General features: G+C 44.6%; 1 protein-coding gene across 1 annotated transcript in view; it reads left to right on the forward strand.

Annotated features, from left to right (window-relative positions):
* The window catches only part of DPY19L3 (dpy-19 like C-mannosyltransferase 3), a 482,898-nt gene extending 457,814 nt beyond the window's left edge, over positions 1–25,084 (forward strand). The window contains exons 18-19 of the mRNA XM_069217640.1: positions 7,272–7,430; positions 23,882–25,084. Coding sequence (XP_069073741.1) covers positions 7,272–7,430; positions 23,882–24,043 — 321 coding nt within the window. The 3' untranslated portion in view covers positions 24,044–25,084. The remainder of the gene's footprint in view (positions 1–7,271; positions 7,431–23,881) is intronic.
* Positions 25,085–25,516: the final 432 nt, after the last annotated feature.

Genomic DNA, 25,516 nt, shown 5'->3' on the forward strand with positions numbered 1-25,516 from the left:
ATTTACAAATGTACAAATGTTGGAGATTACTTCCAAACGGCTACAGGCTCCCGGGGAGGCGGGTGGGCGCATGTGAATCTGCAGCGACTAATGCCACGAACAGATGTACACTGGGTAAGTGACATTTTCCGTTCGGTGGCATGTGTAGCTGCAGATACACATGCTGTGCATAGACTAGTAAGCAGTTATCTCCCCAAAAGCGGTGGTTCAGCCTGTAGGAGTGGAAGTAGTTTGAAATAAAGTTCTTAGTACAGCTTGACCTACTGTGGCTTGTTGTGCAGATAGCACGTCTACACAGTAGTGCTTAGTAAATGTGTGAGGCATAGACCATGTTGCTGCCTTACATATTTTGTTCATTGGAATATTTCCTAGGAAGGCCATGGTAGCGCCTTTCTTTCTGGTTGAGTGTGCCTTTGGTGTAATAGGCAGCTCTCTCTTTGCTTTAAGGTAGCAGGTTTGGATGCACTTAACTATCCATCTGGCTATACCTTGTTTTGATATTGGGTTTCCTGCATGAGGTTTTTGAAATGCAATAAATAGTTGTTTTGTTTTCCTAATTAGTTTTGTTCTGTCAATGTAGTACATTAGTGCTCTTTTGATGTCTAATGTATGTAGTGCCCTTTCAGCTATTGAGTCTGGCTGTGGAAAGAACACTGGTAGTTCTACTGTTTGATTTAAGTGAAACGGTGAGATAACTTTTGGTAAGAATTTTGGATTGGTTCTTAGAACTACCTTATTTTTGTGTATTTGAATAAATGGTTCCTGTATAGTAAACGCCTGAATTTCACTTACTCTTCTTAGAGATGTAATGGCAATGAGAAATGCAACTTTCCACGTTAGGTATTGTATTTCGCAAGAATGCATGGGTTCGAAAGGTGGACCCATGAGTCTTGTTAAGACAATGTTGAGGTTCCATGAAGGAACAGGTGGTGTTCTTGGTGGTATAATTCTTTTTAGGCCTTCCATAAATGCTTTAATGACAGGTATTCTAAACAGTGAAGTTGAATGAGTAATCTGCAGGTATGCAGATATTGCTGCGAGATGTATCCTTATGGAAGAGAAGGCCAGATTTGATTTCTGCAAATGTAGTAAGTATCCTACTATATCTGTTGGAGATGCATGTAATGGTTGAACTTGATTATTACGGCAGTAGCAAACAAATCTTTTCCATTTACTTGCATAGCAGTGTCTAGTGGATGGCCTTCTAGCTTGTTTTATGACCTCCATACATTCTTGTGTGAGGTTTAAGTGTCCAAATTCTAGGATTTCAGGAGCCAAATTGCTAGATTCAGCGATGCTGGGTTTGGATGCCTGATCTGTTGTTTGTGCTGTGTTAACAGATCTGGTCTGTTGGGTAGTTTGACATGAGGCACTACTGACAGGTCTAGTAGTGTTGTATACCAAGGTTGTCTTGCCCATGTAGGTGCTATTAGTATGAGTTTGAGTTTGTTTTGACTCAATCTGTTTACTAGATATGGAAGAAGAGGGAGAGGGGGAAAAGCGTACGCAAATATCCCTGACCAATTCATCCATAGAGCATTGCCTTGAGACTGCTGGTGTGGGTACCTGGATGCGAAGTTTTGGCATTTTGCGTTCTCTTTTGTTGCAAATAGGTCTATTTGAGGTGTTCCCCAAATTTGGAAGTAAGATTTTAGAATTTGGGGGTGAATCTCCCATTCGTGTACTTGTTGGTGATCCCGAGAGAGATTGTCTGCTAGCTGGTTCTGGATCCCTGGAATAAACTGTGCTATTAGGCGAATGTGGTTGTGAATTGCCCACTGCCATATCCTTTGTGCCAGGAGACACAGCTGTGTCGAGTGTGTTCCCCCCTGTTTGTTTAGATAATACATTGTTGTCATGTTGTCTGTTTTGACAAGAATGTATTTGTGGGTTATGATGGGTTGAAATGCTTTCAACGCTAGGAATACTGCTAACAATTCGAGGTGATTTATATGAAACCTTCTTTGATGTACATCCCATTGTCCTTGGATGCTGTGTTGATTGAGGTGTGCTCCCCACCCTGTCATGGAAGCATCTGTAGTTATCACGTATTGTGGCACTGGGTCTTGGAAAGGCCGCCCTTTGTTTAAATTTATACTGTTCCACCATAGAAGCGAGATGTATGTTTGGCGGTCTATCAACACCAGATCTAGAAGGTGACCCTGTGCATGTGACCATTGTGATGCTAGGCACTGTTGTAAGGGCCTCATGTGCAATCTTGCGTTTGGGACAATGGCTATGCATGAGGACATCATGCCTAGGAGTTTTAACACCATCTTTGCATGTATTTTTTGTGTTGGATACATGGCTTGTATGACTTTGTAAAAATTTTGAACCCTTTGTGGACTTGGAGTGGCTATCCCTTTTGTTGTGTTCATTGTCGCTCCCAAGTATTGCTGTGTTTGGCACGGCAGAATGTGTGACTTTGTATAGTTGATGGAGAACCCTAGTTTGTAGAGGGTTTGTATGACATAATCTGTGTGGTGTGAACACTTTGTTAGGGAGTTGGTCTTGATTAGCCAATCGTCTAGGTAGGGGAACACGTGTATTTGCTGCCTTCTGATATGTGCAGCTACTACTGTTAGACATTTTGTAAAGACTCTCGGTGCGGTTGTTATACCGAACGGCAACACTTTGAATTGGTAATGTATTCCCTTGAATACGAACCTTAGGTATTTCCTGTGCGAGGGATGTATCGGTATGTGGAAATACGCGTCTTTTAGATCTAAGGTTGTCATGTAGTCTTGTTGTCTCAACAGTGGTAATACGTCCTGTAGCGTGACCATGTGAAAGTGTTCCGATTTGATGTAGGTGTTTAGTGTTCTGAGATCTAAGATTGGTCTCAGTGTTTTGTCTTTTTTTGGTATTAGAAAGTACAGTGAGTAAACTCCTGTGTTCTTTTGTGGACCTGGTACTAATTCTATTGCGTCTTTTTGCAGTAATGCTTGAACTTCTAGTTGTAGAAGGTCTAAATGCTGTTTTGACATATTCTGTGTTTTGGGTGGGACGTTTGGAGGGAGTTGGAGAAATTCTATGCAATAACCATGCCGGATAACTGCTAAGACCCAAGTGTCTGTTGTTATCTCCTCCCAAAATTTGTAGAACTGGCTTAGTCTTCCCCCCACTGGTGTTGTGTGAAGGGGTTGAGTGACTTGTGAGTCACTGTTTGGTTGGTGGGGTCTTGGGACCCTGAAATTTTCCCCAGTTTCTAGGGAATTGTCCCCCTCTGTATTGGCCCCGAAAGCCTCCCCTTTGGTACTGTCCCTGGTAGGTAGACGGTGTTGTTTGTGAGGTACTAGCTTGTGTGGTTTGACCTCGAAACCCCCCTCTGAAGGTTGTTTTGCGAAACGTGCCAAAAGTGCCTCTGCCCTGCGGGGAATAGAGTGCGCCCATGGCCTTAGCTGTGTCAGTATCTTTTTTCAATTTTTCAATTGCCGTGTCCACTTCGGGTCCAAACAATTGTTGTTCATTGAACGGCATATTGAGCACTGTCTGTTGTATCTCGAGTTTGAAGCCGGATGTGCGCAACCATGCGTGCCTCCTTATGGTTACCGCGGTATTTATTGTTCTTGCAGCTGTATCCGCTGCATCCATAGAGGAACGTATTTGGTTGTTTGAGATATTTTGTCCCTCCTCAACCACTTGTTTTGCCCGTTTCTGGAATTCTTTGGGTAGATGCTCGATGAGATGCTGCATCTCGTCCCAATGGGCTCTGTCATATCGCGCTAGGAGCGCCTGCGAGTTAGCGATGCGCCACTGGTTTGCAGCTTGTACTGCAACCCTTTTCCCAGCTGTGTCGAACTTGCGGTTCTCCTTGTCTGGAGGTGGTGCGTCGCCTGATGTGTGCGAGTTGGCTCTTTTACGAGCTGCTCCTACGACAACTGAATCTGGTGGCAGTTGTGATGTGATAAAAGCAGGGTCCGTGGGCGGTGCTTTATATTTCTTCTCCACCCTTGAAGTTATTGCTCTGCTTTTCACAGGTTCTTTACAGATCTGTTTAGCGTGCCTTAGCATTCCCGGGAGCATAGGGAGGCTTTGATAATTGCTATAGGTGGAGGAGAGGGTGTTGAAAAGGAAGTCATCTTCGACAGGCTCTGAGTGTAAAGACACGTTATGGAACTCTGCTGCCCTAGCTACCACCTGTGCATACGCTGTACTGTCTTCAGGTGGTGAGGGCTTAGTAGGGTACGACTCAGGGCTACTGTCTGATACTGGGGCGTCATAGAGATCCCACGCATCCTGGTCATCTTGGCTCATAGTGGTATGAGCTGGTGAATGTGACGGAGTCTGTGCCGGTGATGTATGAGTTACCGGTGGTGGAGAGGGTGGTGGAGTTACCTTCTTTACCACTTTTGCTTGTGGTGTCTTTTCTTGTGGTTGGAAATCGAGTTTCCTTTTTCTCCTGATTGGGGGAAGAGTGCTGATCTTCCCTGTACCACTTTGTATGAAGATCCGCTTTTGGGTGTGGTCTACATCTGTGGTTTGTAAATCTTCCTCAAACCTGTGTTTGCGCATTTGGGAGGACAGTGATTGTTCCTCTGAGTACGAACTGGCTGTCGGTTCAGTTGCTGGTCGTTTAGGCACCGAAACCGTGTCTTTTGTTGTTTTCGGCTCCGATGAGATTTTTCTCTTTTTCGGTGTCGAACTTTCTCGGCGTCGGCCATCTTCGGTGCCGATGCCTCGGTGGTGCTGTCTCGGTGTCGCCCCTTTTTATGCAGCACTTTCTCGGTCCCGAGATTGCTGCATGCCCGTGTCTCGACCCGAGTCGGACGACCTCGGCACCAGTTCGCCTTTTTTCGGTGCCGATGGACGGTCACCTACTTTATGGGTTGAGCCATGGCCTGTTGGCAGTGGCGTCCCCTGGGCTTTGTCTGTTTTCCTGTGTGGTGCTTGCTTCGACGTCTTACTCACGGTTTCTTCGACGTCGAATTCTTCCGAGTCCGATTCATGGATGGAGAAGGCTTCCTCTTCTTCTCCCTGTTCCTCGAACCCTCGTTGTCCTGTCGGTGTGGACGCCATCTGCAACCGTCTGGCTCTTCGGTCACGGAGCGTTTTTCTCGACCGAAACGCTCGACAGGCCTCACACGTTTCTTCCTTGTGCTCGGGTGACAGGCACAAGTTACAGACCAAATGCTGGTCTGTATAGGGATATTTACTGTGGCATTTAGGACAGAATCGGAACGGGGTCCGTTCCATCAGTCTCGATGTTGCACGCGGTCGGGCCGACCAGGCCCCGACGGGGGATCGAAATTACCCCGAAGGGCTACCGGAGCTCTTCAGGATTCGGTGTCGATTCTAATCTAACCCGATACCGAACAAAACAATACCGACGTAGTTTTCCGAAGTTATGACTATCTTTCCGTCCCGAAACACGGAGCGAAAAGGAACACGTCCGAACCCGATGGCGGAAAAAAAACAATCTAAGATGGAGTCGACGCCCATGCGCAATGGAAACAAAGGAGGAGGAGTCCCTCTGTCTTGTGACTCGAAAAGACTTCTTCGAAGAAAAACAACTTGTAACACTCCGACCCAACACCAGACGGCGGACTATGCACAGCATGTGCATCTGCAGCTACACATGCCACCGAACATAAGATTATTGCTATGATGATCACTGAAGGTTAGTACGAATTATCTAATAATGATTGGCCATTTAAATGGGACACGGATCATGTAATATATTTAAGCAGGCAACAAAGTTCTGGTAGGAATGCCTGATTTAATCATAGCACTGGTGATCACTCAGGCTAAATTCCAGTCTGTCTTCATCCATTGTGCCAATCTAAACAAAGACGACAATAGAATGCTCAAGCCTAGATTGCAAGGCCAGTGGCCTTCATTATAAGGAATGACGGTTTGGGAACACCTTTCTCTCCCCTGTCAGGGAAACCCTGGATTCCTGGGTTACTCAAGGAAAAGGTGGGAGAACACTTACCAGCACCACCAAAAACTGTATATGGCTTTTGTGTCAAGTTATGGTGAGAGCTAATTCTCTAGGGGTATATTTACTAAGATTTTACGGTGTGTTTGTGTCACAAAAGTGATACAACTCGATGCAAATCGTTTTTAACCGACTTACTTTCCAGTGCAAACTTGCTTTGAGCTAGAAAGTACCCTAAAAGTCATGCAAAACTGCGCAAAGCACTGGTTTGCATTACTTAGCCCTAAGGGGGTGTTACATGGGCTTTCCCATGCAACCACCCATACATTTTGACACAAAACTCTAGCTACAAAAATAGTAGACCGGGTTTTGCGCCAAAAGTTAATGCTGTGTGAAAGCAGGCATTAAAAGAAAAAACGTTTCCATTTCTCCTTTCTTTTTCAACTTTGCATGCGTGCTGCATTTTGCAGCACACATACAACGTAGGAAAAGTGTTAAAAGTGTGTCTACACGTAGTATTTTGTACTGGAAGAGTATGCTTCCTGTACAAAACATTTGCTAAACTCACGCACCAATCCTTGCACTATGGCACAAAGATGTGTGTGTGGCGCACAGCAGCAGATTTCTTCACCAGTGCTAGGGAAAGGGGTGGGGAGTGCCTTATTTCTGTAAATATGGTGCTCTCCTACTCTCTCCTTCTCATGCAGCGCAGCACAGATTTTTTGGCTTCTGCGCTGCGTGGAATCTAGTAAATCTGGGCCGCAGTCTCTCTCTACCTGGCTCTTCTCTAGTCTGCACAAGTCTCCACACTCTCTCAGCCAGGGCCCCTTTCTAACTAAACCCTAAGGCCAATTGGAATCTTGGGATCAGCAAGAGTGCATGAATCTAAATGACAAGTACAAAGTACCTATTCTGGTAGTTAGGTAAACTTGTTATTTCTCACTTCAATGATAAGTGCTGTTCTGTTTGTTTTAAGGATGTTTATGGATTCCGTCGTATTATGTTGAACAACCCTGTCACCCTTTTGGAGCCCATACATGCATTTGGATTTTTTCTCCTTAGGTAAAATCTACTTTTGACACCATACCCTTGGCAGTCAAGTCACATTCCCGGTTCTTAGAGGCAATATTGGCACCAGGTCTGGTAATGTTGTAGGGAGGCATCTTGCATTAGGACAGTCCACCATTTACCCCTTTATTAAGTCATTACGCTTCAGAAACAAAGTTGAACTAAAGTACTCCCAGAGTTCGACCTCAGATAGGTAGAGCCCAAGTTTTACAACTATAAAAGAGCATATGTTCCAGCTGATATTTATTTAAGTACAAGTCGAAGGGCGACACTCTTTTGGCTCTGCGACTGTCTTAACAGTTGATTTTCTATTTGTTTGCAGGTCTATCAGATCTATGCTAAAAGATCCCCTGAAGACGTCCATGCCATACTCAGGTCTTTTGGCACTGACTATGCGATACTAGAGGACAGCATATGTTATGAGAGAAGACACAGTAGAGGTTGCCGTTTAAGAGATCTACTGGATGTTGCCAATGGCCATGTAAGTTCTAATGCATGACACATAAAAGTGATCATTCTCACTCAGAAGTAAAAATCAAGTGCCTAGCTGTGATTGTGCTTCCGGTAGCATGCAACAGAGGCCTTGTGGTGTGAAAGGACACAGCAAGCAGTTATAGTTGTCTTTTTCTGTCCACTGGGGGCAGGTGGGCTCATTGTCTTTGCTTCTTTGGGGGCGTGTAATACCTTTGTTACCTTGTAAAATAATAATTTTATATTTATCAGAACACAAGCGTATATTTTATGGTGCATAGTTTGGTGTAAATTATGAATAGGAAGTGTTAATTGTAAGTAGAAAAAGAGTTGCAGAGGAATACTTCAACAACAGTGCTCCCATGCACTTGAGTGGCGTTGTGTGGTTCCATACCACTCCGGAAGTGTCAGAGTGGGGCCATATATAAGCAACCCCAATCCTTCACTGTACTGATGATGTGACATATTGGTTCTACATAATGACAGCGGGCTCAACACTTCCTCTGAAACAGAGCTTGACTTGCCTTATGGGCCTCCAATGGAAGGAAGTGCCTCATTTCCAGTGGTGGTCCAGAGGGTCGCTAAGGTGCTAGAGCTGCAGTAGCCCTCCAGTGAGGCTAACATATATGTTCTGAAAAATTCTCAAACCAGGGCCAATGTCATCTGAACCCATGTTACCATTTAATAATGCCCTCACTGGTGCTGTGATGGCTACATGGCCCAAACCATGTTCTGGTCCATCAGTCAGCTGGCCAACAGCTCGGTAACATAGATATGGACGGTGGTCTCGATTTCCTAACCAGGCACTCTACATCTGAGAACCTCATTATGTAGGCTTCCACTAGCAACTTAAACGGTCCTCCAAATTGGGAATCCAAGAGGATCAACACTGTTGTTAAAATAAGATTTTCTTCTGCAAGCTTGGCCCCTTAGGTCCATAAATGTGGTTTGTTTGCTGGGCAGGTATGCACATGCTTTGTGGAACCTTGGCAGTGGCGGTCTTGTCTTCAGTTCCGGAGGACCTTGGAGCTTCCCTGACTCAGCCAGTGCCTGAACAGGATGTAGAGAAGTATGCAATGTGTGATGGCCTGAATGCTTCAGATTACATTGGCAGGGCTACTGGTACCAGTGTTTTGCTTAGAAGGCATGTATGAATGAGATTGACTAGATTTATTCTGGGAATGTACGAGCTTCGATAATGGATATATGCTCTTTGATGGGTTCAGATTCTTTCGGGGAAAGTGCAAGAAAGATTTGAAGAAAGTCAAGCTATTTCCTGCTTTTTGGGGTTATTGACACCAGTGAAACGATTTCCCCAGCAATTCTGAAAATTCAGATACTATTTCAGTCGTCTATCAGGGACAACAGTCCTCTAATTCCTCCTCACACACTGCAACAACTGCCAAGCTGCTTTGGTTTATTCTGAGTGTCTTATACCCTAGGCTGATGGGAGGCAGTATTGAACATTGCCTCCCTGACTGGAGATCCGTTACATCAGATGGTTAAAAAAAAAAAAAGATACTACTACCTACATTTACATGCCTCTCTGCTCCATCTTCCTCCCAAACTAAAACACATTTCGGAGGAGCACTTGGTAGTTCTCAAGCAGGAGGTTAATCTTTTACTCTTCACTGTGCCATTAAATGGATACCGGACTCGGAGAAAGGCGATGGAGGCTGTTCATGCTACCTCCTCATCCCAAAAATGGATGAAAGCCTCAATCCTATTCTGGACCTTCACCCATTGAATGACTTCCTGCAGCAGAACAAATGACATTGTTTATCCTGGATAGTATCTGCCCTAGATCCGGAAGACTGGATGGTGTCTGTGGACATACAGGACTTGTATTTTCATATACCCATCTTGCAGTCTCCCAGGTCTTGTGATTCAAGGCCAGTCAGGAACACTTTCAATTTGGCCTGCTCCTGTTCGAACTTACCTCAGCTTGTCAAGTGTTTGCTAAAGTGAGGGTTGCAGCCCATCTTTGAAAGCTGGCAGTAAATGTATTCCTGTACTTCGATGACTGGCTGCTAAAGGTAAGCTCACCAGTAAGTCATGAGCCACTTTGAGACGATGACCGAAATTTTGACATCATTGGATTTCATCATCAAAAAGCTAAAGTCCCACCTGAGCCCTTTCACAGAAACCTTTATTCATTGGGGTAATTCTGCACAGGTTAGTGTTCAAGGTGTTTCCTCCACAGCAGCCAGTCCAGGATACTCAGGATATGATCTTGATGTTTCAGGATCAGATCTTGATCATGGTGAGGATGGCTCTGATGCTTCTTGATCTCTTGGCCCTATGCAGCCTCCTCATCCATGTAGCACTTGCAAGCTCTACAGTGGAACCTTAAATCCCAGTCTGGACAGCATCACAGCAGCCTAACAAACTCCTTTCAGATCTCGAGGGAGATAGCTCATGATGTCAGTCTGATCCATGGCAGGCAGCTGTCCCTCCCCCACCCCAACAGCTCCTTCTTTAGCGCCAGGACTCCCTCTGGGGTGAGTTGTGCTATAAAAATACTTATAACATATTACCCAAAAGTCACCATTAGTTGAGGTAGCTGGGAGTATGGCGATCATAGGACTTTGCTGCTGCATCAAACTGCTAGAGCTTTGGGGGGTCTGCTTGGCCGGCAAAGTTTCTAGTCATCCATCGAAAGGAGGCTGGTGCAGGTTCTCACTGATAACACTACTTCCATGTGGTACTGCAACAAGAGTAGGCTTCTGGGCCCTGTGCATCTGGAGGTAGCTGGAAAAAAACAATTTCCTGATCGTCAATCACTTGACAGGGTCTCTGAATATCAGAGTAGATGAACTGAGCAGGTGCCGTCTGGCAAATAATGAGTGGCATCTCTATTCCGAGGTGGTGCAGGGTGCGAGAACCCCATTCAGACAGCCATGGCGCACACTGGGACTACTGGGCCCAACTGTGGAGGTTGAGGCCTTTTACTTGTTACTGATGTTCTGGTACCCGAGCAGTCAAGGCTCCTTCGGAAGGGAGTGGGGGCGTGTTGTAGATACAGGTCAATGAATAGGAATCATAACTCAGTGTAAAAAGTACGAACAATAAATCAATGTCCAGCCAAATACTTGCTTTTATATGAAAAAGTAGTATTTTATTTCTCACTCTACTCATGCAATGAATGTGACATTCTATTACAACTACACAATCCTCTTAGAGGTCGGGGCACTAGTAGTTGTCCACTGGTGGCGGCATCCAGAGAGTGCACACCGTTAGGCCGTACTCAAGAGTTCCCTTTGACTTTTTAGGATTTTAGTCAAAACTGTCTATGATACCATGCAACCTTCAGCAGCGAATCCCCTGGGGTCTACAGGCTCCAGTTTGAATCTTACCTGCTCCTGCAGCACAGGAGCGCTTGGCGTTATAGCAGGTGCCCTTAGTGAAGGTGCTTGTTAGATCAGATCCTGCTCAAAGTCAGGGCTGCTTGTGGTACACACAGCAAGCACAGGCTCACTCTCCAGAGTGGCAGGTTCGGTCTCCCTAGTGACTGGAGCAGCTTCCAGCTCACAGCAACATGCCAATTAAAGTTCTCCTTACCGGGGGAGGGATATTCAATCCTTCGGCTCCTGATTGGAGTCCCACAAGGACGCATTGTCCTCCTGGTACTCTGGGTCAGTCAGGGCAAATCTCTTCGTGCGGCTAGACCATTGGTCGCAGCCTCACTTCTGTCCTGGAGAATGGCCCGAAGTCTTTGGTAATTTGGACCTGACAACCCCTCCTGGCACACAGGGTTGCAGTAGTACCCTCAGGACGCAATGTAGATGTCTCAGGTGCAATCGCTCACACCACAGCGACCTCTCCTGTCATAGAGGATCACTGTTCAGGTATTCACAAGTCATGGCATGCTGGTCACACAAGTACTTCAATGGTGGACCCCTCTGGCATACAGTGTCACCACAACAAGGCCATGTGAGCTAAGCACCCTCCGCACAGCACTTGATACTTGGCATAGTCTATGGTCGGCCCTCTCTTTGCATATGGGGGTCGCCCCAAATAGTCCTGCACATGCGCTACGACCCAATCGGTGCACAGCCGAATCCTAACGGTAGGGCCACTAGTCCTCGCTCCCTCCAATGCTCTCCTTTTCCTCACAGGGCACACTGATCTTGGCAAGCAGGAGGGCGCTGGTGCCCCAGGCTTCAGGGCAGATACTCTTTGTTTCCTTGGGTGATGTCCCCGCACCCAGAAGGGAGACTGGCAGGCCTTGGCCCCCAGTCCTGGCACAGGCAGAAATCTTGCAGAGCTTCCCCTGCTCACAACACAGCTTTTGGGAACTCAACCTCCCCTTCTTATAGTCCTTTTCCAGACACCAAATGTGATTGAGGGTCTGAGACATTGAAGTTTTATGTTGGGGTTCGTCTTCTTTTGAAGTGGGCACTTCTCTCCTTTATCTTCACCCATGCACACAGCAGGCATGACTCCAAAGCTTATTGACCCAAAACACAATTCATGGCAGTGACCCGAGTACACACCTGGATGTCAACCACAGTGATATGTGCATCAAAAGCTTAATCCCAGGCTCCAAGCCCAACTCTTTGTGATTCACTTATCAGCCCCATTTTCCTTCCTGAGATGTGTCCAGGCCCCTTCCTTGTAATCTATAACTGTATCAAGGAGCGACCATTTGAAGTTCAAAGGAAGTCTCCCCCTTCCCTCCAGTGTGTGACCCTCCCATCTCACAGGAATGTAGCAATACACAAATCTGTCTAGTGGGATTTCTCTCCTCCTCATGTTTAGGCATGTCTGGGCTTTCGAAAATGGGCTTCACCTTTCATTTGTTGTACTTTACGCAAGTACACATACACCCAACACATACTCTCATTGTGCACACACTGCACAGCACTACATCCTTCATATTGTGTATTTCTCACAGGCCTACATACACCCAGCTGACAGTACCTACTCCTATGCTATGCAGTACCACACATCTACCTGATGTGGGCCAATGGTGAGTTAAGCACACAACAGTGCAACCCTCAAAAAGGTGAGTGAACCTGTAAGCCTAACTCCAACTACACAGGGTAAAAAGGTCCTGTTCACTACTAATGATCACTACACTGTAGGCTGCCACCACCGCGCTTGTGCTGCTTAACTCCTGGTGAAGGCGATAACCTTCCACCACTATGAGGGTAGCGTTTTGGGCTCCCCTCATGGCCTGAGAAGTTTGCAGTCTATGAAACAGGTCTATGTCATGGTGAACACGTATGATCCATGTTTGTGTATGACAAAAAAAATCAGCATTAGGGATCCAGGCAACAGTACAGTTGGGCAGTCAGGGCAGGGGTACACAGCTTTACCATGCAGAGGACTTTTCCGTCCCAACAAAGGGCATTTTCCAATACTAGGGATTCTTGACTGGATCTGTTCGCCATTATCAAGAATATGTAGTTTCAGGAATTTTGCACCCTTAGGACCTGATTTAGAATTTGGTGGAGGGGGTTACTCCGTGATCGATATCCCATCTGCCGCATTACGATCCCATGATAGCCCACGGAGATCATAATACTGCGCACTGGATATCCGTCATATTTGTGATGGAGTAACCTGTTCGCCAAACTCTAAATCAGGCCCTTACTTTCTGCCAAGGCACTCTTTAGGAGACACATTCCAGCTGGAACAGAACAAGGCACTCCTTTACACATTCCCACCACTGCCAGCCCTGCCTGTGATTCTGAAGAAGATCAAGAAAGATTGGGCCCAAGTCATCTTAATTGCCACAAACTGGGCCAGGAGAGTGCAGCACTTACAGCTTCTGAGCCTGAGCACTTGCCCTCCGATCAGGCTTCCACTTCGGAAGGGCCTATGTCTTAGCAACTGGGCCATGTCCTGCACCCAAATCCTCATAACTTACACCTAAATGCATAAAGATTGAACTGCGGCAGTTAAATGCATTTGATATGACAACCAAGTTGTGTTGTGTTATCCTTTGTGCCAGATGCCCTTCTACAAAGGCCATCTACGCTTTGCACTGGGATAAATGTATTGCCTGTTGTGGTGCATGGAATACCAATTCCTTAGAGGCCAAGCTTTCAGATGTTGTTTTGTTTTTTTTCATTATCCCTGCAAGGCTCGGCATTTGGTACAGTGAAAGACTACTTGTCAGCCTTCTTTCCCTTTTTGTGTTTTCCAGACCAACTGTCCTTGTTTAAATCACAAAGTTGGGATGCATTCCATCAAAGATTTGACACAAGTGTTTCTTCCAAAACCACTTGTAATGCCTCACTGGGGCCTCAACCTAGTTTTGACTTTCTATATCTTTTTTTATAATGCTCTTTATAAGTTTTCAGGTCATATACGAGAAAATAGTAACGGTAAAGATAACATTGCTGCAGTGATCCTAAACCCCACTTTGCCCAGGTAGGAGAATTAACAAGAGTGCCGCAGGAGAGCTATTTCTTTGATGGCAGGGTTTCTGAATAAGCCATCCATGCTCCCCATACCTTACAGTGTTTTCCTGACCCCCCCTGAATTTATACACAAATCTTTTAGCTGTGGCGGCATAGTCAATCCCTTGGGTCCATTCAAGTAACAGCGGGGTCAACCGTGAGCAGCAGTGTCGAACAATGTTCCGTTTAGCGATGATGAGGCCCATACCAACCTGCTGTCTCGTATGGTGATTCCCTCTACGCGTCCATAGTTTTGACTCTCTTGATGTGAATGCTCTTCCAAGTTTATGCACAGTTTCTCCTTGCGTCTCTTGATGTTCAAAACAGTGTTGCTTATCACCATCACAACAGCACAGTACATGAGAGAACTGCAAGCACTTTTGGTTCGACCACCCTATACCACCATCTTTCTGACAAGTTGTTGCTAAGAACTAGGGCAGCCTTTCTTCCTAAAGTTGACAATGTTTCATGTTGGTCAACTAATCACTTTGCTAGCGTTCATTGTTCCACCTCAGCCCTCCTTAGAGGAGCAGCTCCATCACTTGATTGAAAGAGGGCATTGAGCTTTTATGTCTAAATATTTACTGCATAAAAATCCATTGGGTAAATCATCAGCTCTTCATTGGGTTTTAAGGTGCAAAAGAAGGGCAAGCCAGTGCAGAAGAGTACCCTGTGGTGGATTTACGTTACATAAAGATCTGATATTGTCCTGTTGGAAAAGTGACTTTCTGAATGATTGAGAGCTCTTTCCACTAGTGCTTAGGCCTTGCAAAAGCATTCTGCCTGTTCTTCAAGTCTGGAATTCTGTCATATGGGGCTCAGTAAATATGTAAAGAGAACTACTGCATTGACAGCAAGGTCTGGTGGAAAGGAAACATTGCCCGCTTGGTTCTGCAGGACTCTTTATTCGAAGTCCACTTAAGATCTTCCACATTTTGGAGGTACTTGCTTTGGTATCTAACAGTGAAGAATGTGCGCTTAGATGTGTCCATCAGAAGAACTAGTCACTTACCTTCAGCAACACTCTTTCTGTCTGGTGGATACTCTGTCAAACCACAGATTCCTCACTGACCTCCCGCCTCCCCATTTTCTGGGGTGGTCTCCTTAATATCTAAAAAGAATGTTTTAGATGAGCACACTGTCCAAATTTGTTCTATGTTTCTGCATCTGTGGGCACATAAATGAAAGTAGACAAGACACTGACGTCAACACACATGGGTGGCATGTATATGTGGCTCTGCTAAGTACCTTTTGGGGCAGTATGGAGCCAGCTTAGAGATGCGCAGCAGTACCTGTCATTGTGAGGGAGCACTGCTGTTGAAGCCCTATGGATTCAGTCTGGCACCTAGGGATATTCTACAGGTAATGCATCAGGGTTAGATGGAGTCTACATTGGGAAGAGTATTATCAAAGGTAACTAACTTGGTCTTTATAGCTTTGATCTATCTTTTTCCACAAATAGATTTACACCTAATTTGGAACAGATAGAATGAGATTTACTCTCCAGAATCATAAAATTGGGTAATTTCCAGCCTAGGATACATCTCAGAACATGTTTGCTATACAGTTGAAAGTATAGAATATGTAGTACCAACTTCCTATTCTCCCGAAAGTCAGAACATTGAACATTGAACACTGTACAAAGTGTATAAAATAATGAGTAAACCTTTGAAATCCCTGTCACACGAGGTCTAAAGCCTATCCTTTCCATTCTTCCCTGCACTATGAAAATTGGGACTGAAGAATCTACCTCCCAGCAGGAGACCATTTCTGTACTCTTTTGAGAAAATAACAAAACTCTCACATTGGGTTTTATTTGTGTTCTTTAGAAGATGTAGTTTCAAGTGGCAGTTTGCCAAGTAAGATCTAACACAACTCATAATCTTCCCTACAAGTAGAGTGTACCACTTTTATTCACTGCCCATGTACCTGTCAATACTTGGTACTCCAAAAACTGATACTGCCAATTAATTATTCTATCAAGTCATATTGTAAAGTTAAGTGAAATAATTATCAGGTTTAAGGGAAAAAAATATTGACAGTCTTTAATTGCGGCTTTTATTTTGTTCAGTAAAATATCCAAAACAGATTGGATAAGACATCAAGGCGAAAGATCACCACTGCCCATTTCTTTTTACTCATGTTTCTTGGGAATGAGAAAGTACAGGGAACATAGCCCTTTGTCGTGGTGTTCTGTGGACAGCTTGTCTGGGGATATTGGATGGTGTTTGGGTGAGTGCTAAACAATACCCCTCCCGTATGAACCCAGCGGTTGGAGGTAATTGCCTCCCAGTGAGGCAGAAACCCCTGTACCTGCCCCCGACAGGTGATGGATAGTTGGGGGGAGGGGTAAGGGAGGTTTGTCACTGTTATGGGACGGTGGTTACTTTAGGAGCTCCACAAATGACTCTGCAGTGTGGCAGAGTGGGCATCTTCAGATCCGGTGCCAAAGTGGCAGCAATGCCATGGGGGGAAGCTTTGAGCCAGAGTTTGGTGCTGAGTGTTGCGAGGGCATTGGCTCCAGCTTGGTAGTTTGGTGCTGGCCACGAGGCAGTGGTAGACCGGAGCCATTGCCACCCCTTACCCTCCTGTGTAGGAAGCCTGTGAAGGGGTCTGCTGCTGTTGCCTGGTGTAGGTGGTGGACGTTTCTGGCGTGGCAACTGTCTTGGCTGTGCTGAGGTACTCTGGGCGGCAAAAGGAGCCACGGGAAGTGGGAGTCTGTTGGGCACCTATGACCTTAACTGTATCAGTGTTCTTCTTGATCTTTTCGAGCATCTTGTCGACCTGAGGGCTGAAAAGATGCTCACCATTGAATGGCATATTAAGAAGGTGTTGCTGTATTTCCGGTTTAAAATTAGAGACACATAGCCAAGCATGGCGACCAGGGAGACTAGAATTAATGCTGCAAGCAGCTGTGTCTGCAGCATCCAGAGTACACTGTATGTTGGTATTAGAGATAATCTTTCCCTCTGTTACCAACTCATGCCTCTGCTTGCGGAGTTCCTCTGGGAGATTGGATAAGATTTTCCATCTGGTCCCACTGGACCCAATCCTACCGGGAGAGCAAACCCATAGAGTTGGTGATGCACCACTGTGTAGCAGATAGTGATGCCACACGCTTGCCCGCAGTATCTGTTTTCTTGGTGTGGAGGGGGCACATCCTCTGTGGCCTGGGAGTTGGCTCTCATCTTGGCCATATGGACCCATAGAGTATTGGGGGGGTTAACGAAGTGGCAATTTATCTCGAGGGTTGAAGTTTTGAGGCTGACTTTGGCACCGAGTGTTGAGGGCATCCCGTCCGGCTCTGTAGTTCGATGCCCACCATAGCGATGAGGCAGTGATGACCCACAGACATCTGAAGAGACACGGGAATTGGATGTTGGTGCCGCAGAAGAACGGATGGTAGTGGTACTCACTGCCGTCTTCTGCAATGGATGTTGGGCTGGCAGGGGCCCTTCAGCTTCAGCGTCTGACTCTGAAGCGGCCTCCTTCGACCAGAACACCTCTTGGATCTCTGCACCAGACCGGTCAAGCTGCTGCTGCAGAGCTTCTGCCTCACCTTCTCCACAGATGTCCCAAGTGTCCTCCTCTCCCTGGTGCTGCACCATTGAAGCCGAGGCAATGCAATGTACCCTACTGTTCCAAAGGGTTTTCTTGTTGCGGAACCCAAGACACTCCTCAGAGGATTCTCCTCTGTGGTCAGGGGACAGATACAGGTTACAAACTTCGTGCCAGTCTGTCCTGGGATGCTTGAAGCGGCAAAATAGGCAGAACCAAAAAGCAGTCCTTTCCATTACTTGGACATTCTCAACTTTTATAGTTGATAGGAGTCAAAGGGGCAGAGCTCCGTTGCTGACAATTCCTCAACCATAAAGCAACAGCATCAAAGTAACACGGGATGGTAGACTGACGAAAAGGGGAATTGTTTGAACTGATGTGGGACAGTGCCGAAGGCCCGGCAAGAACACCAGGTGGTGTCGAGCCAGAGCTCCGTATACATATCTGAACCCAACAGCAAAGAAAAACTATGGAGCAAATGCCCATGCGCGTTACCTACAGTAGGAGTCACCACACCTCTTGACATGAAAAGACTTCTTAGAATAAAAACAAATTTCACACATCCGAGCCCAGTGGCAGTAGTATGCACATATGACATGAACATTCACTGTTTATTTATGTATTTATCTATTTGTGGTTTTATATAGCGAGTTCATGTCAGTGGTGACATCAGAGCACTTAGGCCCATATTTATACTATTTCAGTGCTGCATTTGCGTCATTTTTTTACGCATAGGTGGCGCAAACTTACAAAATATAACTGTATTTTGTAAGTTTGCGCCGCTTTTGCGTCAAAAAATGACACAAATGCGGTGCTAAAAAATTATAAATATGGGCCTTAGTTTACAAACGTTTTTCATCAATATTGAGTGCTAATAATTACAGTTGTTAACACAATTTACTATTTTATTTCTTTTTCGCATTGTTTGTCAGACACCTTTACGGTAAGGTTCGTCTTGTACATAAAACAAATAGCAGCAGTCCAAAATTATTTGTGAAAATGAGGAGGGCATAATTTCTTATAATTAATGAATTTACAATTTCAGTCAGACTGTGACATACTGTTTGCCATATATATTTTCAGAGTTTGAATGTATGTTATTTTGAGGGACATTTTCATATTTACATAATAGTGATGTTCACTTATTCCTGACCTCTTTAAAGGAGCAGTATCAACAGAAGTGAGTAATGAAAGACACTCTAAAAATAAAGTGACTGAACAGTTTACTGTGACATGCAAATTGTTAGTATGTACCCGAAAAGAACTTTGAACAACAACCTCTTGTACACTATTGTCATAATGCTGGAGTGGTGGGACATGCAGGGCATAGGAAAACCGGAGAACTACTTAACCAATGTTTCTGGTAGAAAAAGACTAATCAAGATGTAGAGTATAATCAATCCCTGTTTCACTGGTGTCATAGAAGAGAATATCCACAGTAAACCAAGTCGACTGTTACAACCTTTGCGTGCATCTAGCCAAACTTGGTCACGAATATCAATGGATTTCGTTGCTGATTTTCTTTGTTCTGAACACGACATGACTATCCTAGTTTCACCAAGACTGGCCATTTGATTCAACATAACAACATAGTTCCTGCTCATGATTTATCCCAGGTTTTCCTAAGAAGATGTAGTTTATCTTCATGAATTTCCCAATGTAATTATTACAGACAGGGAGTCACAGTTTCTCTAAATTCTGAAAGGAAATAATCACTCAGCCAAGTACAGTCTGTTTTATTCCACTAGTTATTACCCAGAGCTCAACCGGCTAGAGTTATTCTGGTTCTGGAACCGTATCTGTTGATTCCTAGTGGCTCTCCATATGGCTAGCATCCCTTTGTAAACTCTGCATTCCCACCCTAAGTGCCTCTCCCAGTTTGTGGGTCATTTTAACCCTTTATGTTCAGTGAATTGTAAGGAAGCCCCGCAATACATAGCATTGCTATGGTAAAAACAGTCCCAGTATGGGTATTACACTCTTTCTCCAATTATAGTTGATGGGGCACCTGGATGTAAGGTTGAGGAGTGTCTAGATTTCCATGGAGTCAGGGGACAATTACAATGTCTGCTGTCTTGGAAATGTATGCACCTTGCTTACTACCATCATTTCACAATTGCTTTGCTGAAAAAACGTCCTTGTTTAAGGGCAGGTAGGAAGGTGGGGCCTTTGGAGGGAGGTGTTGTGAGGAATTCCAGAACCTGCTTTCCCCAGAGATCACAACAGTTACCAGGAGAGCATAATCAAATTTACGAATCTTCACAATACAGGCTTGCTATGGGCTGGCCTTGGAGATCATGCCAGACCAGTCAGTGGGAGTTGGGGAGTCAATGGAGAGTGGTGCCTATATAGAATATCACTTTTGGGCCATGGTGGGAATAGCAAGGACTGAGAACTATGAGATTTGGGAGGATTTAAGTACCAGTTACAATAGTACACTTTGCTTTGCAATGGCAACAGCAATTACTGAGTTCTCAACTCTGGGATGACTAATGGCATTGTTTGATTTTTCCTGCATCTTTTTAGTTTCATCCTTTTCGATTTCCCTCGAGTTATTAGGGGGTAGCTTAGTTTGTTTTCTCCCCAAGACGATGAGTATCTCTTTCCCGTCATCGTGGTCACCGGTGGAATTCTCGATTACACTATGGCATATGGCGTAGTTCCCACTGAGTTGGACTCCTTTTTAATTCCTGGATGGGATTTCAGTCATCAGGGGGCTACTTACAGTCCCTCGGCTTCCAAACACTAGAAAGCCAGCACTATTAGCGTTTTATCACATTTCATTAATCTCATCTACTACACTGGTGGCAATCGGGCAAGTGTTGACATGGTTGAGTCAAAGGTTTCTGTAGGAAAATAATTTTTGTTTTTGTAATAACTTTGGCACTGTTCAACATCTCTATCCTTCATGGCAAGTTTCATGCAAATCCGCCAAGCAAGGGCAAAGAAAAAGGAATGGGCAGAAGTGTTCCCAAAGTGAGGTATAGCATTTTATTTCTCCTAGCAGTTTTGCCCTTTGATACAGGAAAAAACAGCTGAAAAAAATTAAGTGAAATTTGGCATGAAGTTTGACCTTTACTCAAGTAAGTGCCTTGTAGATCGAAGCCTACCAGACATCGCAGATGTTTGGTTTACTAACAGCATCTTGGGGCACTCAGAATGCTTCCCTGGGAATTCATTCCGCCCATTGCTTACCATTGACTTTGTAGTTTGTAACTCACATTTGCTTGCTTTCTATTTATTGTCTCTATTTGTTTTAGGCTAGCTTGAGTTCATTCCTTCCCTTGCCTAAACCCTATTTTCTGTATTATTCCACCAGTACTGGATTTCGGTAAACAGGACATCTGATAGAGACTTCTAGCTGCAGATTCCTTACCTTTGAATTCTCCTCAGGCATCAGACTGGATCCGGAAGGTTTTAGCCCCTGTGCCCCGGTTGGTGGCATTGATCGGGTCTGCTTTCATCGTCGGTGTTGGATGCACGGAAAATGACATTGCGGGTCCTAGGTAGCCACCACCCAGGTGCACTGATGTTGGTTCTTTTCTTTCTGCTCCAGCTGGCGCTGATCTAAAGAGAGCTACCGTTCAATTTTCGACTGGTCTTTTTCTACTTTTTGTTAAGCTTTTTTGGGGAATTCTCTCCTGGTGTGACAAGGGATGTCTTATTGAGACAGGTTCTCAAGCCCTGCAGATCATGTCATCTGGCGATGTCCATGAGGATCAGCACCTTGTGTGTTTGTGGTGTTGGGAGCGTGACCACAACCCAAAGTCGTGCTCCAAGTGTCTAGCCACACATCCGAAGCATTTGAGGGAGCAGTCCCTAAAGCTGATGGCGGCCTGGCACGCTAATCCAGGGTTGTCCGATTTGAAAACCTCAGGCCATCAGGTAAGGCGAGGCCAAGTAAAGATCCAGAAAGTCAGAGCACTCTTCGACTTCTACTCATCCATCACCTGCTGAGATGAGGTAAGGCGAGGCCAAGTAAAGATCCAGAAAGTCAGAGCACTCTTCGACTTCTACTCATCCATCACCTGCTGAGATGAGGGAGTGTTGACACTCTAGGCCTCATTCTACAGAACCTGCGCCTGGATTGAATCCGAGCCTTCCCGAATTTCTGGTAGTCGGAGCAACCCCTGCGAAACTCAAAGAGATTTAAGAGGCTATGCGCCTCATTTCATTTTTGGGCAGTCCAACCCTGCTGGAGTGCCTCTGTGCCTGCAAGGTCAGTGGGGGACCCTATGGGCTCCACATCAGTGGCTCTGGCCCCAGCACCAACGGGCACCCAGGGATCCAGTCCTCAATCCGGACTGGCACTGATTGTACTACAGTGACCTTCCCCGATGTCAGTCCTGACACCAATGCTCCTGGGACCCATTGGCGGTGCCATCCCCATTGTAATCACCGACTTCAACACAGAGCCAGACTCCGGCAGGAGCTTTGACTCCTCGTATGGTTCCAGAGCCCTATTTCTCTGAGCTAGGACTCTAGGATGAATGGGAGGGGTTGCAGCACCATTTAGAATACCAGCCATATGAATCTGAAATGGACTGGCGTGAGAACTTGGGTGAAGCCAGCGGACTGAACACTTCTCCAGATACTGGCATGCTTTCTCCCCCTACCATGGCAATGGAGGAGGGAGCATCTTATGCTATGGTGGTGAGGAGGGTGGCTGCCGTCCTGGACCTTCAACAACCCTCAATGGCTGTCAAGACTAATCTCTTGACAGAGGTGCTACAACCAGGAGCTTCCACCTCAGAACCCCTGCTCCCGTTCAACGATGCCCTGACGCCCTACTGAGTACCTGGTACAGACCCAGCACAGGGGCTTCTGTGAACAGCATGATTGCCCGCCGCCATCACCCCACATCTGAGGACCCAAGTTTCTTGACGCAACATCCCACCCCTGAGAGCTTGGTGGTTAAAGCTTCTACCTCCCAAGGCACGTTCGCTACTGCTCCCCTGGGAAGGGAATCGAAAAAGTTGGATTCATTCTCAGCAGCACAAAAAATGTTGCTCTGACTCTCCTCTTATGCCAAAACAAAGTCTGCTGCTGTTCTTTGAGGCCTCTCCCATAGAGATGTCCTGCTGGCTCGTGCACTTCCTCTACCACCATCTTTTGCTGCCCCTTAGCCTTCTCCCTGCTTTGGTGAACTCAAGCTGCTAAAACAGTTACAGTGAAAATAACTAACAGGAAACCACAAAAAATACATTAAAATCCCACAAAGGTTTCTTGCCTAAAACAAACATCCACAATCAGTAACACCTACGTTTCACAATTAGGAGAGGATTCGGCTTGAACAAATGGATGCTAGGAAATGAAAATACCAAGGTGAGGTATGCAGTGTGTACTATAAGAGCGATGTGGAGGTTAGTCAGGGGTGGAGGAGAAGCTGGTTGCCTCTGCCCTTTTTTTAAAAGAAAGAAAACATGGAATTGCTTAATTTTATGGATAATCATTCATATCTGGCAAAATGCTACTCAAAATCATGTACACTTTGCTGACAGAAATATATATTTTTTTAATATATTTCTCTTTTTACGTTTTTTTAACATCTTTGAAGACAAATTCTGCCTACAACTGTGGTACATTTTTTTTTTAGTTATTTGCTATTTTCTGTTTTAAAGTTTCTGATTTGAAAGGCTAACATGGGGCAGTGTTTGCCATAGCTGAAGCACCGCCGTAAATCGGTAGTACGCATGCCTTGCCAAACCTGCTGTTTCGCTGCTCGCTTTAAAGTTGAGGAAGTGCTGGGTTTCTGTCGGCAGAGCATCAGCAGACTCCACTGTCCAAGCCCTGCGGCCTGACCATTATCAGCTCCCAGTGGCAATCACCCATTCCTGTTTAGGACGTGGTGGCTATCACTCACTTACTCTCCCCAGGTAGGGAAAACACAAGCATGCCCAAAGAAAACTGCCTTTGTCTCACTGCCATAAAAATAAGTCCTGGTTTGGGATTTTTTTTTTTCAAGAAAACAAAAACATTTGCTGAGCGGATGCCTGAAACATAGCACTCGCTTGGCACAGCTTCAGTATTTGGTGAAGCGGCTGTGAGGGCAGCTTCGTACGGAGATCCCAACCTCCCCGACGAGAATGTGTGAATATGGAGGGCATGGAGCAGGCGCCACAGCTTTCGCTGGCCGGTGGGCCGCTTGCCACACTTTAAACCCAGCCCTGTGTACAATAAATGAAGCAGAGCTCAAGAGCTATTAGATGAGAGCTGTTTTGTGGGCCCCTATGTGCCAAATGAAGTAGTAAGGAATAATATGTAATATATAAAGTATTGTTTTCCTGTTTTTATTTTAACATTCTAGTATTAACGTTGCAGCATGTTCAATAAGCCATGATTAAGGATTAATATCCATTCCATTAAATGGAAATATGTAACTACTCTAGGCCAAAAAGAAACAAGGTGAGTAGGAGATGCTTGTAAATACAGTGCAAAATATTTGTTATAATAAATCACTTATAAATGTAATTTTTTTTTGCTTGCTTTTCAGACTATGGATGGCCCAGGACTCAATGAACCCAATTTGAAACATTCAACTTTTCCGCGCTTCTGTGATGAAATAAAAAAACAACTACCTCCTTATACTACATATTTCACTCAGGTTTTTAAGAATAAAACATTCCATGTTTATAAGCTGTCTAAAAAGAAATGATACTGATTTTCATTGCACTGTAGTGAAAAACATGATCAAAACATTTCAGGGTTACCACAGAAATGTCATTTTTATCCATAGTATTTTGCACTGCCTTATGTTTTTCAATTAGCCATTCTAACTGTAGTGTAATTGTGATGGCGGCTTCAGGGAAAGAAAAGATGGCAAATATAACCATAGCGAATCCAGAGCATGTAAGCTGTCAGCTGTGCACATGAAAGATTTCTCAACTTAAAACGTTCACTTATAGCCAAATATGAATGGAAGAGGATGTATTCTTTTTGCTAAAAAGATAATATGGGTGCACCCATGTTTACATAATTGTAAATAAAATTGCTCTTGGAGACATGACAATGACCAAATTAATGGCAAAAATTACTGTGATTAAGGTGAATGTACCAAAACATTTCACATTTTGTGCATGTCTTTGATAAATGAAGTATGGAAACGTGCCAAATATTGGCTGATCGGGTACATTTTGAGTTCATGCCTTAAATTAAAAAGTGACAGATGACACCCAGACCACAAGTCTTTGGGCACCAGTAATTTTGAATACAAGTTCTGGGATCATAGACATAGCACTATCTGTATTATTTAGTGTTGTTTTTTGGGGGCCCCAATAAACAATACTTGTGGTTTGAGTTTGAGGGACCTTTCAGTATTATTTTACCGACGATTGATGTTGAGTATTTTAGATGTGAAAAAGCTTTGCTTTCTTGCTTTCTGTAGGTGTAAATATTTCCAACCCAGATAACTGTGATTTACTTACCTTTATGAGTTTTTGTTTATTATATAAGTGCCGGGCATCATCTGAAAATACTTAAAACAGTATTATGATAAAATATACAGTTTACCATGGGTAATATATTTTTTACTGAGTCATGGGGAGGTGAAACTACACAAGTGATCTTCTTTGTCTGTATGATTTACTGTAAATACCTCTGTATTGTGGTATGCAAATTTCCATAAAGTTTGACCCCTTTTCCTCTTTTTGCATTCGAACATTGATAAATAATAAACATTTTTCAATAGAAATAATTCACAGCACTGGTTTTTGTCTTTTTCTGAAGTATGTTTGCACAGTAGCAATGTTTGTCCTTTTTTAAATTGTATCATTCATCAAAATCAATGTAGTCAAGTATCGGAATTGATAGAAACACTAGAGTTGCAATGTGTTGCAAAATGTGTTTTTACAAATGGGTCTTTTCATGTTTGTAGCAGCTGACCTTTTTATCAAAACTTAAATACCAAACTCGCAAATGCATCCAAAGCAGTGGAAAAAAGAAATCTGAAGACAATGATGGTCCGTAGTGAGGCAATGTGGCCATGCGGCCAATAGAATTTGGTTCAAAGCCTTAATAATTGTCCACAAAACTGGCTACAAGAGCAGTCCCACATTAATAACTAGAATGCTTTTTTTTCCATCACCTCACCAAAATCTCCTTGTTGTCCCAATATCTTTCATTGTCATCT

Source organism: Pleurodeles waltl, chromosome 12, assembly GCF_031143425.1.
Source record: "Pleurodeles waltl isolate 20211129_DDA chromosome 12, aPleWal1.hap1.20221129, whole genome shotgun sequence".
In the NCBI taxonomy this organism is placed as follows: Eukaryota; Metazoa; Chordata; class Amphibia; order Caudata; family Salamandridae; genus Pleurodeles; species Pleurodeles waltl.